Raw genomic sequence first — 27,646 nt, forward strand, 5'->3', positions numbered from 1 at the left:
AATTCGAGTACTACATAGTCATAAACAACAACTTATAATAATAATGTATACACAACAACACTTCATAACAACAATACATACTTGTAAACAACAACATATTCTAGACGTGGGCTAGTTGCGAGATTTCTGTACTAATAATACATTTAATATGTTGATAAATAATATTTAAGGCTTATTTTATAATTATATGCGGCTACATGGGTATACGGGTATGAGTTATACTAAATCATACATGTACCCACTATATCCGGTGGGTTTCAAAATTTCCCATTTATGTATCCTTATTACTATTTACTGATGTTGACATTGCCGTGTAACTAAACAGTAGATGTCAAAAAAAATTAAAAAGACCAGAAAAAAGGGATAGCTGCCGCTTTAGTATATAGTATATATTCATAAGGCTGGACAACATACATACTACAAACTCCTTTTCTTTCAGAAAAGAGAGTCCAACAAGCAACCCTTTAGGTAGGCAATATATAACCAGAAGAACTAAAAGAACGTCAAATCCTATAGACACAACTATGCCATTTCATTATAGTCAAAAATCAACAGAAAGTGCTATTCTACATCCGAGCTCAAATGAGCATGGATGAACAGTAAATTCATAAAATATTTTAAAAATGTTAAAAAGAATTGAATTTTTTTTACAGCAAACTTTGACAAATGTTTTAGTAGCTTGTAAAATTTCAGTACAAATCACATTTTTTAAAGTCGTGGCAAAATAAGAAAATTAGTGTTTCAAAATGCTTTTGAAAGTAGCATTTTCAGAGTTTGGATTTTGTTTTTTTTACGACTTCCAAAAATGTGATTTCATGATGAAATTTGACGAGCACTAAGAACATTTGTCAAAGATTGTTTGAAAAAATCAGATGTTTTTGAACATTTTTATAATAGTTTTCGAATTAACTGTTCACCCTATTTTGTCCGGTCAGATCGCTACGTAGGATGTGATCCATCCCGGATCACCTTTTCTCTTTCTTTATTCATTTTTTTTTCTTTTTTTAATCGATCACATGTGACCGGACATATAAGAACAAAAATAAAAAATGCGGGTGCGCAGATAAAAAAATAAAGACTCAAAACAAACACGTCCGGTCACCGGCGGGTCGGCTGTAGATGCTGTCTTAGGGATTTATAGAGGTCCTTGATCAAACAATTGTTCTAAATTTAAAATATGCGTCGAATATATTCAGATGCCCGGCCGACACGCCAAAGCACTCCAAGCTCACCGCGGGTTTCGCAACGGTGTGTCTCTGCACGCAAACTGCTTTTCAGAAAGCAACAAAGCATGCTAGGCGCCACTGACCCATGCGAACACGCGCTTGCTGCTGAACCTCAGGGACCTGGAGACCTCGCGCTCCCTCCGGCCGGCAGGCAGCAGCAGCTTGCGCGAGAGGTCCTCCGGCGGCAGACTGGCGACGCCGTATCCTCCGTCGTGCGAGAAACCAAGCCCGTGCCCGTCGATATCAGAAGGTTGCGCGGCGAACCGGCAGCTCTGAGACTGGTGACTGCCGCCGCCGTCCAAGCGAGCGTGCTCTCGCTCCCGCCAGCGCGTCTCACCGGTGCCGATGCGGTCTTTTCGACTGGCCGGCAGAAGCAGCTGTGGCGAGAGCGAGATATCCTCTCGTCGCGCCAGAGGGTGGCGGGAGGCGCCGCCGTCTTCGCGCGACACGAGGAGCTCGTTGGCCGGCGAAGGACGGACAGCGAAACGGCAGCTCTGAGACTGGTCACCGCCGCCGTCGAAGCGCGCGTTATCCCGTCCTCTCGTCTCGCCAGTAGCGAGGGGGGCGTCTAGGCCGGCCGTAGGAAGCAGCTGGCGCGGCACGCCCTCCGGCTGCGTGCGGGGAGCGGAGCCTCTTCCGTAGCGCTGTACAGCGGTCTCGTCAGTTGTCCACGGACGAGCCGCGAAACGGCAGCTCTGGGACTGGTAGCCGCCGGCGTCGAAGCGCGCGTCCTCCCGGCCGTCCGTGGCCAGCAGGCGCTCGTAGCGATCCGCCGAGGAAAGCTTCCGCGAGAGACTCTCCGGTGGCGGCCGGCTGTCGCCGTCGCACGAGAACCCGAGCTCGTCGGGCGGCGAAGGTGGACGCACGGCGAAATGACAGCTCTGAGACTGGTAGGCGGCGCGCCCGCCGCCGTCGAAGCGCGCCGCCGCGGCGATCTCCGCGTAGCGGTCCGCCCTCGCTGACGACCTCTGCTTCCTCTTGATCGCCGCGTACACGAACGGGATGAGCCCCACCACGGGCATCTCTGTCGCCCTCTCGCTGATCTGCAGCTAGCCAGCACCGGATCGAGCAAGAGCGTGGTGCTCGCTTGCTTGCTTCTCTTAGCCGCAACAGCACGTTGAGCTTTGTTGAGTGTTGACGAGATGAAATGGATCGACATCGCCATGTGTGTCTTATACCGGCCAGTCTACCAGAGGATGAGATTAGACCGGCCGTGCGATCTCGCGCGAGCCAAAGTTAATCATGCAAAGACGACAGCTGCACCCGAATCTTCAACTGGTTAAGGAGGCTCCTGCTGGATCAACATGCACTAATCTATGGCGGATTTGGTATATATTCGCGGCAGCTAGGACCATGTGACGACGGCTGCCGTTTACACTTTACAGGCGACGCATCAACGTCTCTGCATGCATGCCAACAATTCAAATAGCAAAACTACTAGGTATTTTCGTCGGATCGATGCATGAACTCATCGGCAGTTGTTAGGGCCACGAGCTAGCCGCCATCCGGAATAAACAAGCCCAGGTGCTCAACCATACACTAAGAGCCAATAGGTAGCTTAACCATTATACTTACACTGTTATAGAACATGGAGATAGGAACACACACATACAACAATGACACATCTGCACCACTCTCCAGTGATATTGTACAAACCATGCATGTTCGTTTGTCTCTCTATTTCTTCACCGTTCTTTACTTAATTATTATCCACCGGTAACGAACTGGGTTTTGTTTTGCCGGGGAGAAGAAGCCAAGAAGAAGAGACCCCGGGCCGTGGATCTCGTTGTTTCCTTCGAGGAACCCTGTTGGATTGTTGCCATCGTCTCTTCTAAGATGCTCCTTTTTCTGTCATTATTGAGTTCAAATTTGTCTTCCTTTCTGGAGGTCCGGACTCAATTATTACGGTCGGCTCAAGATACTTGTTACTACTAGCGGTAAGTGTTCAAATTAGTACTGGGCCTTAGGCCCATAAGAGAATTTTAAAAAATCTTCAAGGACCCATGTAGGTGGTGGCATGACAAGGTTTTTGGGAAGCGATCACGCGACTGCTCGCATCCGTCCTTCTGCTTCGTCTACATCCGCGTCGTCCTCGCCATCGTCATGTCTTCACCATCCGAGACCGATCGTCTCGCCCTTGAAACTGAGAAGAAGAGGGCAGAGGATCTGCTGCTACGGCCAACTGGCCTATTGGAGGGTATGACTCGTTTATCCTCATGTTCTTATTTATCCTAGCAGTACTACTTGCATGCATAGATATATCAACTATATGCTTAGTATGTGCTAGGTTAGTTCAAGATCAGTATGTCATTAGTCTAGTCAATGCCATGCTAGTTATTATCTCGTGGATTAATACACACGGAAAATTGCCTATTTACTCAACAATTCAAAAACCTAATGTGTGTAGGAATTTTTTGAGTAATGGTTTTGCTGCTGCACTGATACCGGACAAGTTTACCGGTACTTATTTCAAGCGTTGGCAAACGAGAACCAACTTATGGCTCACGGCGATGAACGTGTTCTGGGTAGCCGGTGTCACTCCAACGGGAACGATCTCTCCTGAACAGGAGAAGATGTTCGCGGAGGCCACCGTCCTATTCTTTGGAGCAATCATAAGCGTGATCGGAGATAAATTGGTTGATGCATACTTACATACGCATGTTGCCAAAGACCTGTGGGAGGCGCTCGTATCTAAATTCGGGGCCACCGATGCTGGGAGTGAGATGTATGTTATGGAGCAGTTCCACGATTACAAGATGATTGACAACCGCTCTGTATTGGAACAGGCTCATGAGATAATATGCATAGCTAAAGAACTTGAGGTTCTTAATTGCAATTTGCCGAGCAAGTTTGTCGCGGGCTGTATAATTGCTAAGCTCCCTAATTCCTGGATGAACTTTGCTACCACTCTGAAACATCAGAGGCGTGAGTTCTCAGTAGAGGACATCATCGGCCATGTGAGTGTTGAGCAGAACTCGAGAGCAAAGGACTCCAATGGAAAAGCGGTGGAGAGCTCTTCTGCTGCCAATATGGTACATCAGAGGAACTTCAATTCCCACAAGCCCAAGGGAAAGAATTTTGTCCAACAGAATACCGACTTCAAGAAGAAGGGAAAGAAGCCCTTCAAGAATAATAAGAAAGGAGATGGCTGCTATACTTGTGGTTCAGAGGAACATTGGGCGAACAAATGCCCAAACAAGTACAAGAAGCCGGCGCAAGACTCCAAGTCTGCCAATATGATTCTGGGCAACAATGAAACTGGTGCATCTGGGTACGTTAATTTACTTACTGTATTTTCAGTTTGTCAGTCCACCGATTGGTGGGTGGACACGGGTGCAAATATTCATGTGTGTGCTGACTTATCATTGTTCTCTTCTTATTAGGCCACCGGTCGCGGGGTCCGTATTGATGGGGAATGGCGCGAGTGCTTATGTTCTTGGTGTTGGCACGGTCGACCTCAAGTTTACTTCGGGAAGGATCGTGCAGCTGAAGAACGTGCAGCATGTCCCCGCTATCAAGAAGAACCTCGTTAGTGGTTCCCTTCTGTGTAGAGAAGGGTTTAAGTTGGTATTCGAGTCTAATAAAGTAGTAATTACGAAATATGGACTTTTTGTTGGAAAAGGTTATGAGTGCGGAGGTCCGTTCCGCCTTTCCCTCGCAGATTTTTGTAATAAAGTCGTAAACAATATTCATTCGAGTGTTAATGAATCTGAAGTTTGGCATTCACGTCTTTGTCACATAAGTTTCGGTGTTATGCCGCGGCTAGCAAAACTGAATTTAATCCCGACTTTCACTTTAGGCAAAGGTTCTAAGTGCCATTCGTGTGTGCAAGCAAAGCAACCTCGCAAGCCTCACAAGACTGCAAAGGAGAGACACTTGGCACCATTAGAACTCATACATTCTAATCTTTGTGAGATGAATGGTGTGTTGACTAAAGGTGGAAAGAAATATTTCATGACATTGATAGATGATTCCACTAGATATTGCTATGTGTATCTGTTAAATACTAAAGATGAGGCTCTACACTACTTTAAAATCTATAAGGCAGAAGTTGAGAATCAACTTGACAAGAAAAATAAACGAGTCCGGTCTGACCGTGGTGGAGAGTACTTCTCAAATGAGTTTGATTCCTTTTGTGTGGAACACGGTATTATTCATGAGAGGACGCCTCCCTATTCACCCCAGTCAAACGGGGTTGCCGAGCCGAAAAATCGTAATCTAACTGCGTGTCATGTCCTGAATAAGGTTCCTACAAAAGATAATGAAGTCACTCCTTATGAGGAGTGGTCGAAGAGAAGGACGACGCTCTCGTACTTACGTACTTGGGGCTGCTTGGCGAAAGTCAATGTACCGATCCTCAAGAAGCGTAAGCTTGGACCAAAGACTGTGGACTACGTTAATTTGGGATACGCTAAGAATAGCGTAGGCTATAGATTTCTAGTAGTGAAATCTGAGGTACCTGACGTGAAGGTCGGTACAATAATGGAGTCGAGGGATGCTACATTCTTTGAGGATATATTTCCCATGAGAGATATGCAAAGCACTTCTAGACAGGAATCTGAGATAATCCTGAGCTTGCCATTCCTATGGAATATTATGAACAAACACATGATGATAATCCCGAGGAGGATGACGAGGAAACCCTTGGTAGGGGCAAGAGACAAAGGACTGCAAAGACCTTTGGTGATGATTTCTTCGTATACCTCGTGGATGATAATACCACTTCTATTTCAGAAGTGTATGATTCTCCAGATGCTGATTACTGGAAAGCTGAGGCCCATAGCGAGATGGATTCCATCATGGCTAATGGGACATGGGAAATCACCGATCGTCCCTATGGTTGCAAACCATTGGGATGCAAGAGGGTGTTCAAAAAGAAGCTTAGGCCCGATGGTACGATTGAGAAGTACAAGGCTAGTCTTGTGGCCAAGGGCTATGCCCAGAAAGAAGAAGAAGATTTCTTTGATACTTACTCACCTGTGGCTAGACTGACCACCATTTGTGTACTACTCTCATTGACGGCCTCTCATGGTCTTCTCGTTCATCAAATGGACGTTAAGACGGCTTTCCTGAATGGAGAGCTAAATGAGGAAATCTATATGCAACAGCCAGATGGCTTTGTGATAGAAGGTCAGGAAGGAAAGGTGGGTAAGTTGCTGAAATCTTTATATGGTCTGAGACAAGCACCTAAGCAATGGCATGAGAAGTTTAATACAACTTTGACATTTGTTGGCTTTGTTGTTAATGACGCTGATAAATGAGTATACTATCGCCATGGTGGGGGCGAAGGAGTTATATTGTGCTTGTATGTTGATGACATACTGATATTTGGAACCAAACTCAAAGTAATTGAGGAGGTTAAGTCTTTTATGTCTCAAAACTTTGAGATGAAGGACCTTGGGGTGGCTGATGTTATCTTGAACATCAAGCTGTTGAGAGATGATGAGGGTGGGATTACACTTCTGCAATCCCACGATGTTGAGAAGATTTTGAGTCGCTTTGGATATTCAGACTGCAAAATTTCTCAAACACCATATGATCCTAGTGTGCTTATTCGAAAGTTTAAAGGCACAGCTATAGATCAATTGAGATTCTCTCAAATTATCGGTTCGCTTATGTACCTAGCTAGCGCAACGAGGCCTGACATTGCGTTTGCTGTGAGCAAACTTAGCCGGTTTGCTGCAAACCCGGGCGATGTTCATTGGCGTGCTGTTGAAAGAATTATGCGCTACCTGAAAGGTACTGTCAACCACGGACTTCACTATACGGGATACCCATCGGTACTTGAAGGGTATAGTGATGCAAATTGGATCTCTGATGCTGATGAGATGAAGGCCACTACTGGGTATATGTTTACTCTTGGGGGTGGTGCTGTTTCCTGGAAGTCTTGCAAGCAAACGATCTTAACGAGATCGACAATGGAAGCAGAATTAACAGCATTAGACACATCTGGTGTCGAAGCAGAATTTCTTCGAGATCTTTTGATGGACTTACCTGTGGTTGAGAAGCCGGTTCCGGCTATCCTTATGAACTGTGATAATCAGACGATTATTGTCAAAGTGAAGAGTTCAAAGGACAATATGAAGTCCAACAAACATATAAGAATGAGATTGAAGTCTGTCAGACGTTTGAGAAACTCCGGAGTGATAGCGTTCGATTACATCCAAACGGCTAAGAATCTGGCAGATCCCTTTACTAAAGGGCTATCACGTGTTGTGATAGATAGTGCATCGAGGGAGATAGGTATGAGACCCACATGAGTTGCCATGGTAGTAACCCAACCTATATGATCAGAGATCCCGTGAAGTAGGACCTGGGAAAACAAGCCAGTGGTGAACTGAGGAGAGTAACTTTACTAACCCACTCCGTTGTAGATGCAATGCTCTCGGATACTGTATGGTAGGATGACTACTGTCTTAATATGTTCTAAAGCTTATGTGTAAGCAAGATGCTGTCCTACAGAGCGATCTTTGGAGGAACACACCTATATGAGCTTGACTGCTGGTCACAGTCTATGCGAGGAGTGTGATCTCTAGTAAACTCATGAATAGGCCAGGAGTGTGACTAATATGCTCCATCCGAGGGGTCACCTTCGGCAGCCTAGTACTAGTAAGACTTGTGATGAAGCTTCTTTACGCCAAACTGACAATTCAAGGCATAATCCATTGTTCAGTTGTAAAGGGGTGTATCTACTTGCTCTAGGTGAAGCTCAACCTTAACAGGTCTTCACTGAAATGCTGGTATATTAAAACAGTGATTGGAACGAGGGAACACGATGTGCCCTTGAGATATGGTGGGGGATTGTTGAAATTAGTAGTGGGCCTTAGGCCCATAAGAGAATTTCAGAAAATCTCTAAGGGCTCATGTAGGTGGTGGCATGACAAGGTGGTGGGAAGTTTAGTCCCACCCCGCTAGAGGAGAAGAAGTTGGACCCATTTATAAGGGTCTCTCTTCCACATGCTATTGGAGAGTGAGAAGAGAAGGTGCCCTCACGCACTCCTCCTCTGTCGCTCGCCTCGCCACGCCTCGTCACGATGCGCCGCGGGTTGCGGGAATGAGCCGAGCCGAGCTCATAACTACGCGCTTATTTTTGTCGGTCAGGAACGGAGAATACGTAACGGACACGGCACGATCCGAGACGTCGGATCGTGGGCTGTTACCGACTCGGACGTGGGTTCGGCCCACGTCTCTCCGCCCAACCGCCTTTATAAGAAGGTAACGCCTACCCTAGCCGACACGAGAATCAGATCACATCTGCCTCACGCGTTCGTTCATTGACTGCTGCTGCCGCCGGCGAGTCCGTCCCGTTTACCGCGTACACGATCGACGGGAGAGCAGGCCTCCGAAACCCCGCCTCTCCGGTTCCTGTACGGGAGAGGGGCGATTGGGTTTTTGGGGAGCGATCACGCGACTGCTCGCCTCCTCCTTCTGCTTCGTCTATATCCGCGTCGTCCTCATCATCGCCATGTCTTCACCATCTGAGGCCGATCGTCTCGCCCTTGAAGCTGAGAAGACGAGGACAGAGGATGCAGCTGCTGCTACGGCCGCGTCCAACGCCAGCGCTGCTGCTACGGCCAACTGGTTTATTGGAGGGTATGACTCATTTATCCTCATGTTCTTATTTATCCTAGCAGTACTACTTGCATGCATAGATATATCAACTATATGCTTAGTATGTGCTAGGTTAGTTCAAGATCAGTATGTCATTAGTCTAGTCAATGCCATGCTAGTTATTATCTCGTGGATTAATACACTCGAAAAATTGCCTATTTACTCAATAGTAAGTAGCAGTCTTTTCTAATTAACCACGGTCATAGCATTCTACAAGTAGCTAGGCTCGTGAACCCAAATATTATCCTCAACAATATGGAATGGATTTGCTACTTTCTATTAAAAAGTATTTTTCAACATGGCCTGGCTTATATATAGCTACTTAAACACAAAACATTTTTGTAGTTTCCTCAGTGTACAACTTCTATATTGATTTTTGATAAACTACTACATTGAAGCTTTGGAGGGTGTACAACTTTTATATTGATCTTTGATAAACTACTACATTGAAGCTTTGGAGGGTGGCCGGTCTTATTTACCGCGGAGCTCCGATGATTCTCGTTTGAAAGTAATTCTATTCCTATCGTTTCTAGGCCCGTCTGTTTTTTTTTCATTTGTCGGACCGATCGTGTGTTGTTCCTTGTATGATCCGGTTTTATTCTGTTTTTTGTTTTATTTATTTTTTCTATTTTCGGTTTTCTTTTGTTCTTTATGGTTTTTCTGTTTGATTTGCTTTTTCGTCGATTTTCTCTGTCTCCTTCTCGGATTTCCTTTTTTCTTTCTTTTATTCTACAATTTCAGTGACTTATTTGTTTCTTACTGCTTTTTATCCTTTTTCCTTTTCTTTTTATTTCCTTTTTTTGTTTATTTTTTGTTTCTATTATTTTTCATTGGTTTTCTACTGTTTCCTTTCTCTTTTTTGGCTTCCTTTGTTTCTTTATTGGTTTTCATGAGTTGCCTTTTTATTTCAACACATGTATACTTTTTTCAGTACATGATCTATAATTCTAGTGTATACGTGAAACATTTTGTTGATACACATTAAATATTATTTGGATACATGATATACAAATTTTCATAAGTACTAGTTTTGAACATATTTTTTAATACATTGTCAATATTTTTTCAAATACATGGTCAACATTTTTTCACACACAATGTATATTTTTACGTTTCTCATTTTCATATATGTTTTTATATCTACTTTTATTTAATGTTTGTTGTACATTTTCGTCTACATCAACATATTTTTATACACATTTATCATTTTAATCTAAATTATTGATATATTTATTTAACATACGTTCTGGGGTCTACTTTTATTCGTACATATTGTGCCTTTTTGTGTACATTAGGGACATTTTCTTATACTTGTTAAATATTTTTCAAATATATGACTAACATTTTTTTATATATGTGTGATGTCCAACTTTTTCATACATACTGTACTTTTTGTAAAAAAAAGGTAACATTTTTATTATATAATTTTAAAAGTTTCAAATATATGATTAAAACTTTTTCATATATATATATATATATATATATTGTTTTCCTTTTTTCATAGATATTATATATTTTTGTATATGTAGTAAAAAAATGTATACATGTTTGAAATTTTGCAAGTACATGATCCACAATTTTAATTAAATCTAACTTTTGAAATATATTAGTTTAAAACATAAATAAAATGGAAAATATATAAAAAAAACTTGTCGTGATGTCAGTGTGTCGGTCTGATCCATACCATGCCCGAAGGATATCGATGTAATGCCTTCCCCCCATTGTGGAGCACTGCTTCAACTGGGTCAATCCATTTTCAGTTTTCCACACGCCAGTTTCGGAAAGATTTTTGACCCCCATGGACCATTTTTATCTTCCATTTTTTCTTATTTCTTCTTGTTTTTATATTTTGTTTTCTTTCAAATGCGCAAACTTTTTCAAGCTCATGACCATTTTACATTTTTTTGGAATTCACAAACGTTTTCCAAACTAGTGATTTTTTTTAAAATATGGACACTTTTTAATCCACAAACATATTTAAATTTGGAACATTTTTAAAATCTGGGAACATTGTCTAAATTTTTTAACATTTTTGAAATTTTGAAACATTTTTAAAAACTGTGATTTTTTTTTAAATCCCAAATTAGATTTAAAGAAGAAAAAACAATAAGGTAAAATGGGAAAATCAAAAGAGAAAACAAAAAATTAGGGTGCTCAACCTTGCACGTGGCTCGACCCGAAAGGACGCGCGGGAGAGTGGCGGTACGTGTTTTATCACGTTCCACCATGTAGGTCAGTGGGTAAGTGGACTTTTGGAGGATGACAAGAGCATCTTTAGCTGATCCCTTGTTATAATAATAAGCTTGACCCGTGTAGCTATTTAAATTCCTAAAGGAAATCTCAAATGGTTGTGTATAAATGGAAAGTGGTGGTCCTAACATTTAGTCCATAATGCAGTGGAGGAGGTGTCAGTTTTTTCCACCATAGTGGGATTTTTCACTATGCTATGCGGTGAGTATGGGTACAGAAAGAGAACATCACACACGTGTGCTCACCTCTCGTTGCCCAATTTCGTTGTTGCCGCCATCAAGGGTCCCACTTCTGGCGGGAATGGAGCCGCATGGTCCCTCCATAACCCCGTCGCCACTTCCGACAGTGCAATGCCGCTGGAAATGACCCACACGCCATCGCTCGCGTGAACGAAGTGGCTCACACCATAAAACGTAACACGGGTCATGAATTACGGTCGTGGGGGTCAAATGTCGTGCTTGTTGTTGTTTGATTGTAGAGTGGAGCAACATAATGTTGCAGCTTTCTCGTCTCAATTGTAAGAATCACACATCCTCAGTCTCGATGATCTATATTATGATGGTGATGGTCGTGGATGATGATGGGGAAGAACAAGAAAGTGAGGAGGAGGATCATCCCGAAGTGGAGGAGGTCCATCATCCCGTTGAGACACTATCAAGCGCCAAGACACAATGAAGAGGACATTGCTTTGTGCTTTGCTTGGGTGAATGTTTGGCTTGATTCTTGGTTGGTAAAGAACAAATGAAGGCCAAGATTTGGTCTTGGACTGAAGACTAGCTACTATTGCAACAAAGTGACCGCCCCATCTAACCGCACTCAAGGTTATCTTGAACACTAGTGGAGTGTGATCCAATAGAAATGCAATCGATGGTCCAATTGTATTGATCAACTGAGAAATTTTCCATCGAGTGGGTTGCAAATCACGTAGTATGGCTCTGTCTTCCCACAGATATACAATAAACACAACAAAAAGGGCCGGGACTAGGCCTTCGCATTGCACCATTACTACAAGGAACTAGTTGGCAATCTAAAATGGATCCAAAGGAATTTCAAAACTACACCGAAGATATCAGATATCAGCATATCCATTGAAGACGGTGACGAGGAGGATGAATATGCTAATAAAAGGCCAGATGGTAAAAATATGGAAAAATAAAGGAAGAAGCATGGAGTTGTCGGTGCCTACAAAGAGAAGCTTTGTGCAATGACTGGGACCAAGAAAGTGTTGTCGGACGAACACACAGAAGATAAGGTGGCGAGATAGAACGAACTAAAGTTCACGAGGATTAGAAGTGAGGAGAAAATTTGGCGACATAACTGAAGATGGTGGAAGCAGAACAGCGTAGGCTTGTTATTGAGGAGGAGAAGGTTTTAAAAGAGAAGAGAACCAAAGAGCATGCTATCATGTTCATGGACCCAGGACAGGATGGGCGCCATGGCAAGGAAGTATTGGGAGCCCACTCGTGTGGAGATCTGGTCCCAAAAGGAGGTTGATCGTGGTGGTGGTCGTGTGGGAGATGGTGGTGGTTGTGGAGGATATGGCGGTGGCCGTGGTGGTGATGGCGGTTGCTTTGGTGGTAATGATGAGCACAAAAGTGCTTGAGGTTGGGTATCCATTTGGCAGGTCTTGGTCCACAATATCTTACTTCACAGTACAATAAATGACATGTTGCGTTTTTTTTTTGGTCAAACTTGATTGATGTGGTGGCTTTTAGCTAAATTATATGCATGCTTTAGTTTGAATTGTTTGATTCAATTGGATATATGTATGCCTGAATCTTTCAAATGATTGCTGAATTACCATGCATTTTTTTTAAATGTATGTGCCAAGGGATATAAGAATTAGTCAAAAATATATTTAGTGAGTTAAATATAGGGATTCCATTAGGTTTAGCCACACTATTTAACTCCTAGGAGTTAAGTTTGAGGATAATTTCCAGGAGCTAAAGGATACGGGTTCGGGTAGGGATTCTCTCTATCTCTCTATAATCCTCTTCTAGCTTCTTTTTTTTTCCTTTTGATAATTCTATCTTTTTTTAGGGGCTTGAGAACTTTACTCTGCTATGTTTTTTTAGACAATCTTCTGCTATGTGGACCGTGGAAGACCAGTTACCTGAATCAGGCCGGGAAACGGTCCACGAAGGCCCAACCAAAGCCATCTCCCACCCGACCTGTTGCGCCGGCCGCCGGGGGGAGGAGAGACACGCCGCCGTCTCGCTTCTTTCCCCTCCCCTCCCCTCCCCTCCCCGCAAGCCGTGCCGCAGCCGAGCGATCGAGAGTCGGAGGTGGAGGAGGACGATGTCCAAGTCGTGCAAGGGGCTAGCCATGGAGCTCGTCAAGTGCCTCAGCGAGACCGACTGCGTCAAGGTCAGCCGCGGCCCCCCCTCCCCCTCCCCCTCCCCTTTCTCTCGCCCCCTTTCTCCTCCCCGCGCCTCCCCGTGCCGCCGCCCCTTGGCCCGATTCGATTTAGTGTAGCCTAGTGTACGGATTGCTCGCCGTTGCTGTATTCTTGGGCGCCCCGTGCGAGATGCCGGCACCGCCGACCGATTCCGCTCTTCCTCCCCTGATGCGGCTTCTTTCCGCGCGCAGGTGCAGAAGAGGCCGTACAAGGAGTGCGCCGGGGAGAAGGCGCCCAACATCACCAGCGAGTGCGTCGGCCTGCGGGAGACCTACTTCAACTGCAAAAGGGGCCAGGCATGTCTTCTTCACTCGCTCGCTGTGAATCGGCCGCACCAGTTGCGATCCATCTTCCGTTGTGCATCGGCTATAATGATTTTGCTTGCAATCGTTGTTCTGTTGGGCTGTTAGATACCACTATTACGTGCGCACGGGAGTAGTTTGCCCGATCTAGATTCTATAGGCGCTGAACTTGTCTGCAATTCATTGCCAATCCGGTGCCCCGGCATCCGTTAGGTACTTGAGATGGTATGCTTGGTCCACTCCCTTGTGGTCGCAACTTTGTGCATTGATGTATTGCTATGAACTGGCTTCTGGTGGCACAGTTCATATAGCTGGTGGATGGCCCCAAACTGAACACGTCCGGGTCCTGCAACAATGCCTCTATTAATGCTCTCGCAACCAGCGTCCAGGGGTGTGCTACTGCCATGTACTTAGTTCAGATGCTACAGATCGATACAACAATGCCGATGCAAATATATGTGGCGTATGATAGGTTAAGTTCTATTTGTGCCTGTTCTGTGTGACCAAGATTTCAGAGTGAAGGTCAGTTTTACACGTCGGCAGGTATGCTTCGTTGATTTTACTTTAAACTAAGGTACTATGAGATTCTGTAACAGGATATACAGGGTCGAGCAAGTTAATAATACCTACAAAGTTAAATCACCAGAAGCTCCTTCCTTTGAACTGTAATATACAAGCATTTAAGTAATTGGCCGTTTTCATGCTCGATGCATTAGTTTTAGTATTTATGCATCATACAGCTTATAAGAGATTATATTTTAGGTCTACAAACAGGTTGTTCGCAAAAGATAGTGGTAATGTGAGGAAAAAATTACAACTATAAACAGCAAGCAAAATGGTTTTTTTCTTTTCACCTTGCATGTACAGTCAGAAAAGTAGATGAACCCACGGTCAGAATTGGAATCTGTCTGTAACTACTCTATACGCCACATATCTTGTAAATATCCTTTAAATAACTGTTATCGTATATTAAAGGGCTAGATTTAGCTAGAAATGCCTGTAGCACTTGGCCCTTTTCTTGTATTCTCTTTAGTACCTATCATAGTTAAAGAAGGCACGCCTAAGCTCTAGGCGATAGCAAAACGCCTAGCGCATAACTGCGCTTCATCTGCGCATAAGGATGCGCTTTGGTCAGAAAAGCGCAAGGCGGTGGCAAAACGCGCAATTAACGCCTAGCGCTTTTTTGAACTATGGTACCTATGCATCATACTACTTATAAGAGACTAGTATTTCATTGTGGTAGAACAGACTCTGCACAAAAGACGTGTGACAATATGAGGAAAAAAAACTACAATTGTATATGGACAGTCAAAGGCGAAAATCCTTTTTTCCCTTTGACCTTGCTTGTACAATAAGAAGAGTAGATCTGTCACTGGTGGTCAGAACTGGAATCTCCCTGTAACTACTCCCATACACTACATTTCTTGAAATATCCATTATTGTAGATCACAGGAGCAGATTTAGCTGCAAAAGGACTATAGTACGATGACTTGAGTACGTGAGGATTAATAGATGGTACATACCATGTGTATGTTTTCCTTAGTTTGTACTAGTTGCTAACTGTCAATTTCCATTGCTATATACTGCTCCAAATCATTCATCATTAATTCATATCCAGCTTCTGTGTGAATTGTGTATATATTAATACTCTGGTTAACAGCTCATTTCATTTCTTGATATATAGATATAAGCCTATGTCCACCTGCCCCACATTTATGATAACCCACTCTCCTTTGGTGTACAAGCTATGAATGTGACATACAACCTACTTTAAGTATATTTTGCGGGTTTGGCCCATTACTATTGCATTTGATATTAATACTTGTCCCGGTATCCCTCCTTTTTAGGCGGCTATCAATTCTATTGTTCCATATGCTAACTTCCTTTGGTAGCATGTTGATTGCCTAAATTTGATCATTGTTCCTTTTAGGCCTTTTGTACTCCTTTTTTTGTTACTCAAGTTTGCAACTGGAATTGCTAATTTTGTTAATTGCTGCAACAGGTTGACATGCGAGCCCGGATACGTGGGAACAAGGGGTATTAATGTTGTGCATGTGAACTCCCTATCCAACTGAAACTTGCAGCCGAATTGTCACTACAAGCCATCTTGTGTTTTACATATACTCTAGATCTCCACAGGATCATAATTTAGTTGGTATGTATTTTTTCTTCGCCATAGGAGACAGGAACCAATTCAGCACACGAGTAGTTTCGGTCGATGAGAGGGTGCATCTCTTTATTGCTGCCTAACCATTGTCTTCTGGAGAGAAAAAAAAATGTTTGATCATAATGTATCTTGTATGCAATTTTCTGTTATGGAACAGAGCTGCATGACCTTTTTTGTTCTAAAACTCCTCTGAAAGAAGATTGGGGTGAAACTTTGAACAGCTAAGCTGCTTTTCTTAATTGGGAAGCAAGCTGGCTAGCTTGAAATAACCTGCTTTTGAAGCAGGTTGCATTTTCCTTGTGATGTATGGCTCGCTGCATTGTACAGTATCCCAGCCTACTGATGCCAGCCTCTAGCAGTGTGGTTTTGCGTGGCCTCTCTGATTCAAAGGATTCTTATAAGAATTTTAAAGGATCGATGAAATCCTTAGAATTTTTCTGTTGATTCGTAGGTTTGAATCCAATAGGAATGTTTTCCAAGGATTTGTTTGTATTACATAACATATGAAAGTTACGTCCTCTCAAACCTCTTGCAAAGGATTCTTTGTTCCTTTCCTATGTTGCAAACAAACAAACCAAAAGCCTGTACAGTTAAGGAGAAGGTGGCATTGCAATCCTATATGTTTTTTTTATTATCTCTGCCTTTTTGAATTCGTACGAATCAAATAAACCATAGTGCAGATTAATTTACTGGTTAGTACATGAACTAAACGCTCTTAGGCCCTGTTAGGCCCTGTTTCTTTAAAAAGTCCTAGGAGTCCCAACTAAAAAGTCTCTAGTCCCTACTTGTTTCTTTTTAGGAACTAAATAGGGATTAGAAGACACTAAATGACATGCAAAAAGGCCATGTTACCCCTAGTAATGTACTAAAAGTTATTAAATGGCATGCTAAAAGTAAGGCACTGTTGAAAAAAATATAAAAAAGTTTCAAAAAGACTCTCCCATAAGGACTTCTTCCTTTAGTCCCAAACACCACCTTTTAGTCCCTAAAAGTCCTTCCTGTTTCTTTTACATGGTACTAAAAGGGACTTTTTTTAATCCCTAAAGGAAAAAGTCTATATAAAGAAACACCACCTTATATTTTTTTAATGGTGGGAGTAAGTTTTAGCATCGTTGTCTGCTTTGGACGATGGTGGTCTCTTTTGCTAGAGTCCTTTTCAGTTTCCCATGTCCGGGTATCTTTTGGTTAGAAGTTTATGCCGACTAGTCGAAGTCACGGCGATTATACATTTATCTATCCCCTATAAAAGGTTATTCCTCCTGCTTTTTTTTCCAGCATTTGGCGCCTCTTTTTCTGTGGTCGAGGGAACCCTTTCTTACTACCTGAAAGGTGAAAGCCAGATCCGTGAGTCCTAATATAGGAGGTCCCTTTTCCATTCGCCGTCTCATCGATGCAGCCGCCATACGGAGGGAGAAGTGCCATCTTTTTGTGCTGGAGTATCCCGATCGCCGTGATGGAAGCCTGTGCCCCCCTGCCCTGGGAGAAGAGAAAAAGGAGCTGGCTAGTACCGCTCGGGATCGAGGCTAATGAGCCAGCCATGATTAGACGGATGCTGATCCAGTCCTCTGACCTTTTGCGCCGATGCGTGGCGTCCCAATGCCGCAAAGTGGATTCTAACGTTTCCGGCGCAAGCCACCGGCAGACCTCCACTTTTAACTTGTGTTTGTGTCCATCGCAGGGCTGGTTTCACCGCATAAATGTATTATTACTGCTTTTAGTTTCACACAAAGAAATGTATACTGACATACTACGTACTCCATATGGTGAATGGTACCGGTGTAGTAAAATATCGACCATGAACTTTTTTTCGTCCAGGAAGGCCTAAAGTTATATACTCCCTCCATTTCACAATGTAGTACGCCCGCGTTTCTCGAGATATAAGTTTGATCATGAATCTAACCAACGAGACCGTGGCGGGAGCATAAATTATACCACTAGATTCGTATTTTCAATACGAATTTAGTGATATAATTTTTGCTCCGATCGCAATCGGTCTTGTTGACCAAATTTATGATCAAACTTCAAGCTTGAAAATGAGGATGCACTATATTATGAAACGGAGGGAGTACCAAATATGACATGTCCTTATAAATGCATGCTTAAAGAAGAAGAAGAGTATATACAACCAAATTACCGGGGATGCTGAAGTCTTTTTCTTCTTGCATGTATCGACGATTCGCCATGAGCAAAGCTTGTTGTCGCCTTGGGCCTCCATCTCGGAGGAGCAAGCTTATTTAAACCCATGAGCTTGTAGAAACATCATGAGCGTTGTAGCTTTTTCTTCTCTATCCCTTGGTGGCTAGGGCAAACTCTTCCCTCTAGGCTTCATTGGTGAGCTCACGGATTCGACTCCCTCTGCTTGTCACTCCGGCGGCTAATGCCGGGGAAGGGAATCCCGGTGCCTCTGCTTCGGTTAGTAGTTTAGGTAGAGTTTTATTCCTCACACGTGCGACACTTGGACTGATGATGACACTTTTTTTTGAGTTTTGTCTTCTGGATTATGATCTTTCTCGAGTTTGTCCATCTGGACTTAGTTGATGGAGCTCCATGGTAGGTCCCAAACATATATACTTTCCAAACACTTTTGCTTTTATTTTCGACTCTAATTTGCATCATTTTAAATGAAATTAATCGAACTAACGATATTTTTTTACAAAACTACCATGGTGTTGGTTTTATGCAGAAATAAAAGTTCTCAGAATCAGATGAAGCTTTTTGTGGATTTTTTCTGAAATATAGAAAAATAATGAAGTAAAGACCCACCATAGGGGAGGACCACCTGTTGGTGCCAAGCCAACAGGGCGCGCCCACCCGCTGGGCGTGCCCTGATGGCTTAGGGCCACCTCGTGGCTCCTTCGACCCTAATTCCAGTCTTATAAATTATTATTTTTGAAGAAAAAATAGGAAGGAAGTTTTTATCGCGTTTTACGAGATGAGGTCGTCGTCACCACCTGTTCTTCCACGGAAGGGCTGATCGGTGTCCGTTTGGGGCTCCGGAGAAGGGGATTCGTCATTGTCGTCATCACGAACCCTTTTTCATCAACAATTCCATGATGCTCACCATCAGGAGTGATTAATTCAGGTGTAGGCTTGTTGTACGGTGATGATATTGGACGAGATTGATCATGTAATCGAGTTATTTTGATAGGGCTTGATCCCTAGTATCCACTATGTTCTGAGATTAATGTTATTACGACTTTGCTATGCTTAATGCTTGTAACTATGGGCCAAGTGCCATGATTTCAGATTTGAACCTATTATGTTTTTTATGAATATGATAATGCTTTATATCCTATTTTACAAGTTATATGCACATATTACGTATCATGCTCCGCATACCCCAATGTGACAACAATTGAGATTTTTTCCGGTGATTGCCGTAGTTTGAGGAGTTCATGTATTCACTATATGTTAATGCTTTGTTCTAATTCTTTATTAAAAGGAGGCATTAATATCGCTTAGTTTCTTATGGACCCCCTTATCACGGGAGTGTATGACAAAAAATATCATGTAAGTTCTTATTATAAACACGTATGACCATATACGGAATACATGCCTACATTATATTGATGAACTGAAGTTAGTTGTGTGGCGTTCTAGTGTGTAACTATTACATATTAAATGCCATCTAAATCATTATCCAGTGGATAACTCCACATGCCTACGCTTTTCCTATATTGGATCTTGCTAAGTTATTATTGCTCTTACTACTGTTACAATCACTATAATACTGCTGATGTTACCGTTTCTATTACTACTACTCCCTCCGCTCCTAAATATAAGTCTTTCTAGAGATTCTATGAAAGGACTACATACGAATGTATATAAACATACTTTAAAGTGTAGATTCATTCATTTTACTTCGTATGTAGTCTTCTAATGAAATCTCTTCAAAGACTTATATTTAGGAACGAGGGGAATACTATTTAGTGTGCTACTAAAACTTTTGCTACAGAGAGATATCCCAGATGCGGTTGAATTGACAAATCAGCTGCTAAGACCAATACATATTTTTTGGCTCCCCTTGTGTTGAATCAATAAATTAGGGTGTAATACTACCCGCAAAGACTGTTGTGATCCCCTATACTTGTGGGTTATCATTCTAGCATAAATTTCTACCATCTCTTTGGGAGCGTGAGGTTAGGGTTTCTCGTCGTGTGGCGAGATTCGATGTCAGGTGAATCATATTTATTCAAGGGTTCAACGGCGATGGCCGTGGCTCTAGGGCGCTGGCCCGTAGGGGCACGTGCATGACTTCCCGACTGCCATTAACACAGTCAAACTGGCTTCGGTATGGGAGTGACAATATTGACGCGCCGGCGGCTCGCTCCAGCAACGGTAGTGGTCCTTTGATGGTCCCATAATTTGGATATTTTTTATTATGTTTGAGGTGTTTTGTATTTCCAGTGAATTTGAATAATAGATTTGGATCCTTTTCGTAAAACATAGATAAAATACATTCGGAAAGTCGTCAATACGGACCGGAAGACGTTGGCCGCGGTCTGAATAGCATTTGCCGCCCTGGAAAAAAGAAATGTCGACGAGGATCTGGAGATGATCTGAAATTTTGTTAAAGACATGGTTTTTTCGGTACTTCCAAATTGCCCATGATAAAGGGACGCAAAGTTTCTGCTCGTGAGCTCAAATGAGCTCAGCGAACAATAAAATCAAAAAATAAACAAATAACTATGATTCTTTTGTGACAAACATTGACAAAAGTTTAAAAGTTTTAAGTGCGTGCAAAAATTTATCATGTAATCACATTCTTAGAAGGCATGGCCAAAAAAATTGACACTCCGAAAATACTACTTTCAAAGTATTTTGGAGCATTGATTTTTTACCAACGAAAATGTGATTCCATGAGGAGTTTTTGCAAGCACTTCAAAATTTTGTCAATGTTTGTTAAAAATAGGATTAGTTTATTTTTTACTGTTTACCAAGCTCATTTGAGCTCGGGAGACACTTTCGATGATAAGGCACATACTCCCACCTGAAAATGTCATTTCCCAACAAATCCGGTACACTGAATAAAACGGAGCTTAAACCCCGAGGGGGCAGCGAGCTGCTCTAGTAGAGAACATACCTGATCGATGGAGCTAATTATGCCGCTACTCAGTACTCAGCAGCTATACTGATTGTCCGGTGTTGTAGCTCCGTGCTTGCTGGTGCAGCTGCAGCAGTGCGGCTCACTCGCCTGACAGCTCGGTTCGAACCAACGCGTCCACCTACCGACACACTCGGTAGCCACTTAATCCTACTCAATCATGACAGGCTCTCACTGACTTAGCTCAATCTGCCGTCACCCTTCCTTGACACTCGCACTACTGCTTTGAACGCAAAGCTTGACTATTAGCCATGCATGCTTGATCACCAAGCTTAAGGCTCTCTAGAATGTTGACAATTTGACAAACGGGATGGATGACTCTCTGGTAGTATGGTGTCGCTGATGTTCACAGAGAATTGTTATAGAAGCCGTATTTGACCAGTAACCTACCTGGTTGCTTCAAGATTGTGAAATCCTGTTCTTTTTTCTAGGCCAATAGTTTTATCTAAGGGGTTTTGGGGCATCTCCAAAGCGGACGCTAAAACCATCGGGGTCGTGCGATCCCGACATATTTAGCCATTGATGTGGGTTTGTATCGGTCCGTTAAATGGTCTGGGCGTACTTTTTTCAACAACCCGAATAAACTGGGGGTGAGAGGAGGAAGACATTGCGGGAGTCTGAAAAGCACCCACGTAGGACTTCGACACCCCCGGCCCATCCAGAATCCCTCCCAAACCTCACACCTCTATCCTCCCATTTCGCGCATTTAGTTTTTCTACCTTGCCTTCGTTATCGCTTCATCACCCCGGTCATCACGCCACACGCTTGCTGGAACTCGACGAGCCCGTCACCTCCAACGGTATATCTATGCTACACGTCGCTTTTCCTCCATCTCCGTTCCACACCTCTCCCCCGACCGCCGTGTGTGTACCATTCGCTTCTATGATACTCATCATGTCCGGCAACTGTTCGGTGAATAACATGTAGTGTTGAATGAACGGTTTCCGTATCCACGTCTTCCCTTTTATGGATGGATACGGTGTCCGTTTTACGGGTAAGCGTTGCAGATGCCGTTAGGCCAATAATTGACAATGCAACTATGCAAAGGGGAAGGCAGCCCAAGCATAGCCCCCCCCCCCCCCCCCCCACACACACACACACAACCCCATTGGCGCCACACATGAGAGTTAGTTGCACCTTCACCGGGACAGTACGTGGCCGAACCAGATTCTCCAGGGACCAGGCTACAGTCAGTGAGTGCCAGAGTATCCACACTGACACTATCCTCCTGCCACGGAAAGGCCTCCTGACATTCTCTCCCGCATGCACGAAATTCCACTACCTGATGTTTTTCCGATGCTCCCAAACCAACCGCGATCAGATTCACCACCCACAACTCACCAACCCGTCGTCAAAGCAGAGCAGAGCAGTCACCCCTCACCAACACGACAAGGTCGAAACTTTCTCCCAGTCTTGTACTCCTCTCGTTTCGTTGGTGCATATCTGATATCTCATCTCTCTTCCCCCCCGAAACAAGGGGAGCACAGAGCGCCAAGCTAACAGCCCCTCGGCTCGGCTCCCGCCATCTATCCATCTATAAATGCGGTATCCCCAACCAACCTCCAGGATCCTGATCGAAAGTTGAGATTTTTCCCGGTTGATAGCCCGGACATCCAACAAGAAGAGCCGCGTGCCGGCGTGCGTGCGTGATCATGAAGCCGCGTGCGCCTCCGGCGGCAGCGGCGGCGTCTGGCGTGCCGGCCAGGCTCCGGCCGCACCTCCCGCGGGTCACCGCCTTCCTCATCGTCTTCTCTGTTGGCTACTCGCTCGGCATCGTCTCGTCGTCCGCCCGCCCGCCCACGCCCAAGCCGTCGCAGACTGTCATACGGCCGCACGCCGCGCACCTCACCGCTGCCTCCTCCAGCGTCCCCGCCTCGTCGAACGGCACGGGCACGAGCTACCCGCGCTCGCCGCCGCACGACCTGTTCAGGTTCGGGGACGAGTGCGGGCAGCCGGTGCCGGCCGAGGACGTGGTGAAGACGCTTCTTGATAAGCTGTTCGACGGCGAGAGCCCGTACGCGAGCTTCCCGCCGGCGCACACCGCGGCGCTGCTGCACCCGGCGGCGGCGCGGCCGCGCGGGTGGGGGTCGACGGGGGCGGTGTTCGCGGAGCTGATCGAGGAGGTGCGGCCGGACGTGATCGTGGAGCTGGGCGCGTTCCTGGGCGCATCGGCGCTGCACATGGCGGCCGTGGCCAGGAACCTCTCGCTGTTCCCGGCCATCCTCTGCGTGGACGACTTCCGCGGCTGGCCGGCCTTCCGCGGCCGCTTCCGCCGCGACGTCCCGCAGCAGCGCCACGGCGACGCTCTGCTGCTGCCACAGTTCATGGCCAACGTGCTCGCCGCGGGGCCCGAGGCCGCGGCCACGGTGCTGCCGCTGCCCTTCTCCACGGCGTCCACGCTCGGGGCGCTGTGCCGGTGGGGCGTCTACGCGGACCTCATCGAGGTGGACGCCGGCCACGACTTCCACTCGGCGTGGGCGGACATCAACCTGGCATGGGCCGTGCTGCGCCCCGGCGGCGTCATGTTCGGCCACGACTACTTCACGGCCGCCGACGACCGCGGCGTCCGGCGCGCCGTCACGCTCTTCGCCAGGGTCAAGGGCCTCACCGTCCGCCCCCATGGCCAGCACTGGATCCTATCCCCGAAGCCGCGCGGCGACGGCCGGTGACCAGGCGCTCTCGGTCTCTCCGGTGTGTGGATGTGTGCTCGTGCTTCTCGCCGTCGCCGGCGGGCCCGGACACGCACTCTCGCCAGCCATCCAGTGGAAACCGCGGAATTAATCTCACCATACGTGTCCACGTCCAAAGCAGGATGACATGTCCCAAGCAGGATGAGAAGCTTACCTACGTACCTTGTCCCGGTCTCTGAACTTGCGAGGTGTTCGTTCGTTCGTTCCATCACATTTTCTTACACGAGAAAACAACAAACACGATTGTACATCAAAGGTAGATGAAAAGCTGTTGTGTCATGTCTGGTGGTAACTTACTTACTTACTTATCGATCAAGATGAGATGGATTACTTATCGATCAAGATGATCTGTATAGTGCTCGAGTAGGCCGGGTTCTTTGCGGTACGGAGATGGAGCGATAAACTGTGGATGGTGATAGTGATGGATGGAGATAAGTTGTGGAGGATGATGTGGTTCGCGCACCGGCCGGCAGGGGCGAGGAAGCTTTAGCTAGAGCTAGAAGAAGGTGACGGTGCGACCGAAAGCGTTGAGGACGACGTACGTACTTGCTGGATGCTTAGCGTGGGAATGGCAATGGTGGGAGATAGAGTGGTGGCCAAACCGGTTAGGTGGTTCGTTAATAAATTAAATTTGCTTGTTCGGTCATCATTTTCGAGTGATTTACAAGTCAATCTCTCCTGTTACCTGTCGAGCCCACGGAGTACGCAATGGCGAATCTTGGAAGAACATGAAGGGGAAGCTCAAAGTTACAATGTGTGTATAAAAAGTTAATAATTCTTAATTCTTTGATCCAAATAAAAACAAAAAATATATAAAATAAAAGTAATTTTTCTTTTCCTATTTTTGAAAGAGGGGGGGGGGGGGGAGGGGCTCGAGCCTATCGAAGCCCCCTGCTAGATTCGGCACTCGGAGTACGTACGGGTGGATGCGGATGGTCTAGTTAGAGCAACTCTAGCAGACCCTGTATAATCACGACCTGCAAACGCGTTTTGCAGTTCGACGAAGTGGGGTTTTGAGGGACGAAAAGTTGCGCTGCAGAACAGAATTCGCATAATAAAACTGCATAATTTAAAAAATAAACATTCGCGGGCATGTTCAGGACCACAGTCATGATCATACGACACTACATTCATGATCATACAACACTACATTCAGTACTAGAGGGGGCATCACCTACTCGAGCTACTACCTATACTACCGCACTACGCAAAATGGAGCTCTCCGGAGTCGAGCTCGTGCAATAGTAGATAGCCTACATTCAGTCGTCGTCCTCGTCGTCCTCGTCGGAGGAGAGCTCGACGTAGATGCGCTTCTGCGCAGTAGCTTCGCGGCGCCACTCCTCCACCTTGTGGCCGAAGACGATGGCCGACGCGACACCCTGCTCGTAGAGCACGGTGTCGATCTCCTCCTCCCTCCGGCGGCGCTGCTGGTCCTCTTCCGTCTCTCGTGCACTCGGCGCCAGCAGCACGGGCAGGAGGCTATCCGCCTCCTCCGGAGGGAGGAAGTCCTCCGGTCCAACGACGGCCCCGGCACGTCGCTCCGGCACCGCCTCGGCTTCCGGCTCCATCTTCACCGATGGGAGCTTTTTGAGCTCCCTCTTCACCGGTGGGATGGAGGAGGACGAGCGGGAGCTCGACGCCTCGATTGAGCTGCTGCTGGAGAAGAGGCGGCCGCGCGCGCGGTCGTACTCCTCTGTCTCACGACGGAGGAGCGACGGCGGCGGCGTCAGGCCCATCGCGTGTACCGGCGGGCGGCACGCTTACGGGCGGCGTCGGATATGACGCGACGAGCCCTCTCGGGGTCGTCGTCCCTACGACTACCGGAGCTGGCCATGCGCGGCGGTGGATTGGAGCGGCTACGCGGCGTAATGGAGGCGCGCAGCGGCGGATTGGAGGCGCCGACGATGAGGCGGACGGGAGGGGGGGGGGCTTTTCGCGGCGGCGGAGGGATAGAGTTTCGACCCGGATCCAACGGTCGAACCCGCAGTTATATCGGTCGAGGGTCGCGTTTATGGACCACTGCAAAAAAATCCAGGTCAGGCCGCTTTTGCAGTGTTTGCTTTGGCAGGAAAATGAGTTTAAATCTGTATAGTCGTCGGATTTTTTATGAACCGGTCGTTTTGCGGGGTGTGCTAGAATTGCTCTTAGACTTCTTCGCACGTACGCCTGGACTGGAGGGATCACATAATTGGAGGCAGTATCAAATTGATTTCAGCCCAAAGTTTTCGACTTTTTCACCGCCCGTGGTGGGATGACACTTAGGTTTTGCTTGGCTGTTCAGCGGCACCAGTCGCCACCCGAATATGATGTCAATATTACACCGGCGTGCCCGTGATGTGTGACTCGGTCAATGCATGCAAACCCACATACTTTATGGCGGTTTCTATAATAGAAACCGACGAGCAGCCTAGTTGTTTCAAAATAAAATAAAATATATACGTTATCTTTTGATGCACCTGTTGTTACTATATGCTTCTAATTACGAAAGCATAAACATACGCGGACACAGACTTCAGGGAATGGAGTCATGGCTGACTCATGTCTCACAACTATACGGTCCACATCAGAATGTCTCATCAACGTATGGTTCTACCATGGTACTATCATGTTAGAGCATCTACAAACAGATATAACAAATATGACTTTCTAAATGTCTGCGGACCCTCCTAGTTAGTGATCGGACATGTTCTTCACACTTTTTACTCTTTTTTTTCATGTGTTCGATCACTTACATGTGATTGACGAAGAGGAAGAGAAAAAAATGAATAAAGAAAAGAAAAATGTGGTTCAAGATGGAATCGCATCCTACGTGACGGAATGCCCGGACGCGCCCGCGAGCCCTCATATACTCCCTATATTTGAGATGTATACGAGGGATCAAGGACAACCCGGGCGTATATGAATGATACGAGGGTTCCGGTTGGGTCACTTCTTTTTCTTCTCTCTCCTGTCCGGTCACTGATCGGACACGTCCGTGGGCAATGAGGGTCATTTGAGGCGTCCGGTTATAGATGCTCTTAGAGATATATTTGATGTATATGTATTTGGTACTTTCAGATTTGTAATCCCATTCTTACCTTATCTCTAGGTAGGACACGCTTCTTGTCCTTCAAGTCTGTATTTCTATATATACTCATCCATTAGTCTCAATACAACATCTATCATATTCCGCACCAATCCCTCTATCTCTTCTAACATGGTATCAACCTAACCGATTCAACCCTAGCCGCCGTCCGCTGCTTCCGCTCCACGCCGCCCCCGGGGCGGTCATCCTCCATGACCGTCACCAGGGGTCCTGTCGCCCGTACCTAGGATTCGTCCGTCGGTCGTGTTTACCGGCTGCCCTCGAGAGTCTTTTCCCCAATCTTTTGATCCGGGTCTTCTCTCTCCCGCTGGTCACTTTGATCGACATCTTCATTTTGGTTTTGCAATCTAAGATCGATTTGCGTCATCTGTCGCCGTTGTCGACCGCGCGCCTCTACTTCGACATCGGTGCAACCACCCGGTCTCTTCTCCAATCGGTCGGCCTCGGGCTACGTGGCTTCCCCTTACGGCTGTCGCTTGTGCTCCTTCTTTCATGTCGCCCTACTCCGACCGGGACCTTTTCATCACCACCCTCCTTCGTCGCATCGTACAGTTGCCCAACCGACTGCCTTGGGCCGGCTGCCGGGGCCGGCTTCATCGCCTCGTCGGCTGCCGGCTCCGTCCGCGTAGGGAACGTCGTCTGCTGGCTGTTGGCTTCATCAGCCTCATCGGATGCATCGGATCGGCTGCTGGCTCCGACCGCGTTGGGCTCGTACACACGTCATCTCACGGCGAAGGTCGTTGCTCGCTCCGGTTTCATCTCAGACTTATCCGCCACCCCGCCTCCACCGAGCGACGTTCCCGCCCACGTTCG

The 27,646-nt window shown here is 45.9% G+C and overlaps 3 protein-coding genes across 3 annotated transcripts; 2 read left to right on the forward strand and 1 right to left on the reverse strand.

Moving 5' to 3' along the window:
- Positions 1 to 1,111: 1,111 nt before the first annotated feature.
- Positions 1,112 to 2,447, reverse strand: LOC123397935. Its single transcript, XM_045092448.1, has one exon. It carries the CDS (start codon positions 2,246 to 2,248, stop codon positions 1,295 to 1,297), a length of 954 nt encoding a protein of 317 aa, XP_044948383.1. The 5' UTR covers positions 2,249 to 2,447; the 3' UTR covers positions 1,112 to 1,294.
- Positions 2,448 to 13,241: 10,794 nt separating this feature from the next.
- Positions 13,242 to 16,172, forward strand: LOC123399976 (cytochrome c oxidase assembly factor 5). The gene is made up of 3 exons (XM_045094365.1): positions 13,242 to 13,454; positions 13,677 to 13,781; positions 15,790 to 16,172. Exons 1-3 carry the CDS (start codon positions 13,386 to 13,388, stop codon positions 15,829 to 15,831), a joined length of 216 nt encoding a protein of 71 aa, XP_044950300.1. The 5' UTR covers positions 13,242 to 13,385; the 3' UTR covers positions 15,832 to 16,172.
- A 6,101-nt stretch (positions 16,173 to 22,273) lies between these two features.
- LOC123396585 lies at positions 22,274 to 24,064 on the forward strand. Its single transcript, XM_045091479.1, has 2 exons — positions 22,274 to 22,451; positions 22,546 to 24,064. Exon 2 carries the CDS (start codon positions 22,711 to 22,713, stop codon positions 23,725 to 23,727), a length of 1,017 nt encoding a protein of 338 aa, XP_044947414.1. The 5' UTR covers positions 22,274 to 22,451; positions 22,546 to 22,710; the 3' UTR covers positions 23,728 to 24,064.
- The last annotated feature ends 3,582 nt before the right edge of the window (positions 24,065 to 27,646 follow it).

Source organism: Hordeum vulgare, chromosome 5H, assembly GCF_904849725.1.
Source record: "Hordeum vulgare subsp. vulgare chromosome 5H, MorexV3_pseudomolecules_assembly, whole genome shotgun sequence".
NCBI lineage: Eukaryota > Viridiplantae > Streptophyta > Magnoliopsida > Poales > Poaceae > Hordeum > Hordeum vulgare.

Coding starts and splice junctions, on each gene's coding strand:
- LOC123396585 (XM_045091479.1), top strand. CDS start 22,711: ATGAAGCCGCGTGCGCCTCCGGCGGCAGCGGCGGCGTCTGGCGTGCCG.
- LOC123397935 (XM_045092448.1), bottom strand. CDS start 2,248: ATGCCCGTGGTGGGGCTCATCCCGTTCGTGTACGCGGCGATCAAGAGG.
- LOC123399976 (XM_045094365.1), top strand. CDS start 13,386: ATGTCCAAGTCGTGCAAGGGGCTAGCCATGGAGCTCGTCAAGTGCCTC. Junction 13,455..13,676: donor GCGAGACCGACTGCGTCAAG/GTCAGCCGCGGC, acceptor TTCCGCGCGCAG/GTGCAGAAGAGGCCGTACAA. Junction 13,782..15,789: donor TCAACTGCAAAAGGGGCCAG/GCATGTCTTCTT, acceptor TTGCTGCAACAG/GTTGACATGCGAGCCCGGAT.